The sequence below is a fragment of the Papio anubis genome, chromosome 16 (assembly GCF_008728515.1).
Source record: "Papio anubis isolate 15944 chromosome 16, Panubis1.0, whole genome shotgun sequence".
Classification (NCBI taxonomy): Eukaryota; Metazoa; Chordata; class Mammalia; order Primates; family Cercopithecidae; genus Papio; species Papio anubis.
Window position 1 is genome coordinate 90,221,523 of NC_044991.1, and position 5,523 is coordinate 90,227,045.

At 55.1% G+C, this 5,523-nt stretch overlaps 1 protein-coding gene across 1 annotated transcript; it reads left to right on the forward strand.

Annotated features, from left to right (window-relative positions):
* Positions 1-3,132: 3,132 nt before the first annotated feature.
* LOC101020601 lies at positions 3,133-4,633 on the forward strand. The gene has a single exon (XM_021921804.2). The coding sequence runs from the start codon at positions 3,962-3,964 to the stop codon at positions 4,577-4,579; it is 618 nt and encodes a 205-aa protein (XP_021777496.2). The 5' UTR covers positions 3,133-3,961; the 3' UTR covers positions 4,580-4,633.
* Positions 4,634-5,523: the final 890 nt, after the last annotated feature.

A 5,523-nucleotide genomic window follows, 5' to 3' on the forward strand; every position in this document is an offset into this window, starting at 1 on the left:
TGTGTCCTGTCTGTGTTCTTCTTCGCCCTGATGTGCGGGGAGCTCTCTCGGTCTTTGCTTTACTGCAGCCTGAAAAGGAAAAATGAGAGGAAAAAGCAGGCACATCTCTTGACCAGAAAAAATAAACAAAAACAAAAGCCCCTTGTGCTCCATGGGGGAAAGCGTGAAGCCCCTGAACGTCACTGCCCCAGGTCCCAGGAGGCTCAAGGCCCTCTCTGCCCAGAGAGCTGGGAGAGCTTGGCCCCACCCTGTCCCGCCTCCCCAGCCACTTAGTATTTACTTGTACAGCTGGACCCTGAAGGGAGCCCCGTCCTAAGCCCGACAGTACATTCTGGGGCGTTTTAAAGAAGATAAGAAAGTAGCTCAGAGGTTTGCCAGGCTGTCTCATTCCTGGGATTTTTTGTGTGAGCCTTGGAGCTGGTGGGCTTGAATTTGGGGTTCCTGCAATTGGGTGCCCCTTGACGCCCCTGGCCCTTCCCTGTCACTCTGGGGTGTAATTGGGAGTGTCATCCAGGGTTGAGGGAGTGTGATCTCGAGCTGGTTGGACTCAGGGCTGTTCTACTTTTTTCTCCAAGTTTTGTTAATTGTGGTAAAATACACATAAAATTTTATCATCTTAGCCTTTTTTAATGAACAGTTCAGTGGCACTAAGGACATTCCCATGGTTGTGCCATCAGCCTGTCCATCTCCAGAAGGCTTTTCACCTTCCCACACCCAAGCTCTGTCCCCATTAAACAGCTCCCCATGCCTCCTCCCCCAGCCCCCGGCCTCCCCTTTCTACTTTCTGTCTCTACGAATGTGGCAGCTCTGGGACTGCCTGTGACTGGACACCTACAGTATTGTCCTCTGCGACTGGTTGATTTTATTAGCATGTCCTCAAGCTTCATCCATGTTGCAGTGTCTGTCACAATTTCCCTCCTTTGTAAAGGCTGAATAATATTCCATTGTATGGATAGACCACATTCCGTCTATTCATTCGTCTCCCAATGGATACGGTTGCTTCCGTGTTTTAGCTATTATGAACAATGCTGCTGCAAATGTGGGTATGAAGTGTCTCTTTAAGGCCCTGCTTTCAATTCTTTTGGGGGTGCACTCAGCCGTGGAATGGCCGGATCACATGGTCATTCTGAGTTTTTTTTTTTTTTTGAGACAGAGTCTTGCTCTGTCACCCAGGCTGGAGCACAGTGCCACAATCTCAGCTCACTGCAACCTCCATCTCTTGGGTTCAAGTGATTCTCCTCCCTCAGCCTCCCCAGTAGCTGGGATTACAGGCACCTGCCACCATGCCTGGCTAATTTTTGTATTTTTAGTAGAGACAGGGTTTCACCATGTTGGCCGGGCTGGTTTCATACTCTTGACCTTGTGATCCACCTGCCTCGGCCTCCCAAAGTGCTGGGATTACAAGCGTGAACCACTGTGTCCGGCCCATTCTGAGTTTTTTGAGGGAGTGCCATCCTGTTTTCCACAGTGGCGGCACCATTTTACATCCCCACCAGCCGTGCACAAGAGTTCCAGTTCTCCACATCCTCACCAACATTTCTTATTTTCAGCTTTTTCTTACGGTAGCCGTCCCAGCAGGTGTGAGGCACATCTCGCTGTGGTTCTGGTTTGCATTTTCCTCATGGTTAACGATGTTTCACGTGCTTATTGGCCGTGTGTGTGTTTTTTTGGAGAAACACTTAGCCATGCCCTCTGTGCATTTTTGAGTTGGGATTTTTGTTCTTGTTGAGTTTTAGGAGTTCTCTGTGCATTTTGGATATTCATTCCTTATCAGATATATGATTTGCAAATACTTTCTCCTGTTCTGTGGGTTGCCTTTGATTCCGCTGAGATTGTCTGTTAAGGCGCAGAATTTAAAGTTTTTCCGAAGTCTGGCGTGTCTGTTTTCTCCTTTATTGCCTGTGCCTCTGGTGTCGTATCCAGGAAACTGTTGTCCAATCCAGGATCATGAAGCTTCGTGAGGCTGTTCTACTTTATTTCCAGGGAGCTGCACAACCTGGGGTCTTCTCTGGGGCCATGGGCTCTGAGGGCCGAAGGCCACATTCCCTGAGTGTGGGTGTGGACCTCGGCACAGCCCCCACTGACCTGCGTGGGCCGGGATCCTGCAGGAGAACGGGCTCCATTTGCATCCGAGGGCCAGGATGCCTGCCCTGGGGATCACGCCGTGCCTCAGACGGAGCCTCCAATCTTGGGGATGCCGTTTTACCCCGGAGGCCGCCGGACTTCATACCTCACGGGTGTGGTATCGGCTTCCGTGTGGCCCCGAGAGCAGGGCAATCCGAGGGCAAGGCCAGGGGAGTGGTGAGCATGGCACGCAGGGTGGTGCCAGGAGGAGGGGTGGGGTGGGGCTGGAGGCCACCTGGGCCCTGGGTGGTGGGCAGGGGCAGGAAGCGGCTGGTACCTCGACAGAGCACAGGGCTGATGTCAGGGGCGGCACCCAGCCAAGTCCCAGCAAGCTGGGTGCTTTCAGCTTCTCTTTGCCCGTCAGCTGCTATGAGGGCCTAAGCGCCCTCTGTGGCTTCCTGCTGGGACAGAGACACCCTCTGAGAGGCAGATGCCGACACTGAGCAGGCCCCTGAGGTCCCCTCCCATTCTCCCGGTACCAGGGCTGGGCAGGCAGGGTTCCGGCCGATGGCACTCAGGCTGGTGATGTCAGAATCCGATGCGGGTTCCCTGGACTCCTCTCCAGTTCCCTGAGTGCTCATGAGAGACGGCTCTTCACACTCACTTCCATGTGCCTTCTCCAAACACGGAGCTGCCTCCTGGTGCAGCCTGAGGCATTTTCTCCTCAGTCTGTCCAGAAAAGTTTCTGGGTCAGATTCAGTTTTTAGAAGCAGAACCCACAGCATTCGTCCTCGGCTCCGTACACACGCGGCGCCCACCCCAAGGAGGCGGCACAGCCTGGCGCCAGCCGCAGGGCTCGGCAGAGAGAGGGGAATTAAACAGCCACTGGCTGGGAAAGGACATTTCAAGGGCGTACCACGCGGCCAAGTCAACGAAAAACCAAATTGCAAGTGGGAATGTGCATCAGAACCAGCCGGGATCCAGCAGGTGTTGCCAGGGTGGGGTGATGGGACGTGGCGTTCGAGGCCTGGTTGAGCTCCGGTTTGTCCTTCAAGTGTGTGAGGCCGCCTCTGCCATGGCTCTAGGTGCGTCCCTGCTGGTCGGGGCTCCGGCATAATCCCTCGTACTGCAGACACAGCATCCCCCACCCCCGCAGGAAGTGCTGCATCCGCCTGCCTGGGCCGTGGTGCCCCTGGGAGCCCGGACATCGCAGGTGCGGAGGCCGTGCTCGGGGCCAGGCTCTGAGAGGTGACATTGCCTCACCTGGGTCTAGCTCCGGCCACGGAGGATGATGGAACGACCTGGGTGTCTTCCGGGAGCCGTTTGATTGTCTCTGGAGAATCAGCCGAGGCTGGTGCCGCCTTGGAGAAAAACAGGGGAAATGAGACTCCGCACCTTCTGCCAAGACTTTAATTCTCTTCCAAGCTTCAGAACTGAAGTAATTTTAGAAGTCATTGTTCAACAGCTAGCTCTGTTTTTCCACGGCTTAAAAATGTCCTAAATGGTCGTCAGAGTCAGGGTGCTAAAATAACAACGCAAACCGGGAGGCCGGGATGCAGACAGAAACAGAGGACCCAGCCTGAACCAAGCACTTGGCTGCAAAGGCTCATGGCAGCGCTGAAGGGAGGACGGTAACCTCCTGCCTGAGGCCACTAGGGCTCACATCTGAGCTCCACTGGCTGACCAGGGCTCCAACTGGGCTCGCCAGGCAGTGGCCCTTGGGAACCAGGGACATCCAGGCAGCCATGGCCTTGCTCTCAGCCATGCATGCTACTGGCCCTCGACAGGCTTTCCTTAGGTCGGCATTTTAAACAGAGACCCCAGAGTGGGTTCTGGTGAAGACGCTCTGTTCTCTGCACTGTCCTCTAACTGTGGGGACGCTGGGTCTGCAGCATCCATGCGCTGGGCGGCTCTGGTTTGGGCAGGGGTAGATCCTGGTTGTGCATTCGTGGACATCAGCTTCTCTAGGGTTTGGGATGGAGGCTGGTTTATCTCAAACCCCCAACGCCTCACTGGGACCTCAGGCAAAGCAGAGGCTAGGGTCAGCTTTCCCTTGCTGCCCCGTGCAGGCTGCGGACACTCCAGGAGGTGCTCCGTTTTCCCACCCAGCAGTCCCCATCATGGAGACAGAGGCCTGAGGCTCAGTCTTTTTTCCCTGCTTCTCTTCCTCTTGTGGGAATTACTGCAAACGAGACCACAGCCGCCTGGGCCTTGCCAACAGCAGATGCTCAGTGGCAGAGCCAGGTGGCCCTTTGCTCCTCAAAGCCTTGTGCTGGGTCAGGCCCGGGAAGGAAAGGACGAGGCTGCGACTGCTGTCCCCAGGGCAGCCGTGCCTGGGCAGCCCCCGGACAGAGCCTGTCTCAGCCCTCAGACTTCACGGGGCAAGATCACAGCCGTCTCAGCTGGTTTCACATGGCAGTGCCCCAGAGGCCCCTCCCAGGCCCCTCCCTGGCCTCTCCAGGGATCTTGTGGGGACCCACAGGCCATACGACATTCTGAGGGCCTGGAACGGTGAGTTCCCTGACACTTATCTGTTATTTTAAGTAAAATAATACATGCTCACCACCAAGGCCATTTTTAGTTGAATTTTTTTTTGGCTCAGATTAGATAATGCTAAATTTTATGCTAATTTAAAGTGTCAAACAAGAGGCCAAGTCGCAGTTCTCCATGGTCCCCTGCGGCACCAGGTTATGTAACCGTGTTTCTCTTGCTCATTTGCCTGGCACCGCCCAGGCCCATGCCTTTTCTATTTTGGGTGTAGACGGAGGTCCTTCTGTCTCAGCTTTGGAGCACAAGGGCCTGGGTGTCCTTCAGTTAGGGGAAGGGCTTTTATCCCAGAGCACCTGCGACCTTGTGGGCATGGCGTGATCATGAAATATGGAATTCAAAGGTTCCCAGGTTTGAGATGTTGATATGTGAATCTTTTGGCTTCACCAGTCCTGGAAAGACCTGGTGGGGGAAGAGGACAATGACAAAGTTGCCGTGTGAATGGGCAGTGCGTGCAGGAGGCAGGGCCTCGGGCTGCAGGGGGATGTGCCCGTGTCCCCTTCCTGCCTCAAGTGGTCAGGCTGGTGCTGGGACTTCACCCACTTGCCCCACCCCAACCCGGACGGACAGTCCTTGTGTCGGGCCCTTCTCACGGGAGCATCTATGGGATAAAGAGCCCGCCAGCACTGGCATGTCCACCTGGGGTCACTCAGCGTTTTGTTTTTGATGTCAAGGTGAATGCCCCTGTGTAGGTTCAGCACAATGAGGGACTGGATATTAAGCGTGTCACACACACATGAATGAATGTCTGGCCTTGCAGAATGAGGAAACTCACCAAGCACCTATGAGGACCTGGAGAAAGAGAGAAAGAGGTGGGAGGGAGGAGGGGTGGGCCGAGACCCCAGCCCGTGGAGCTCATGGTGGGTGAGGGGAGAGGAGAGGTGCTCGAGAGAACAAAAGTCAGCCTGGCTG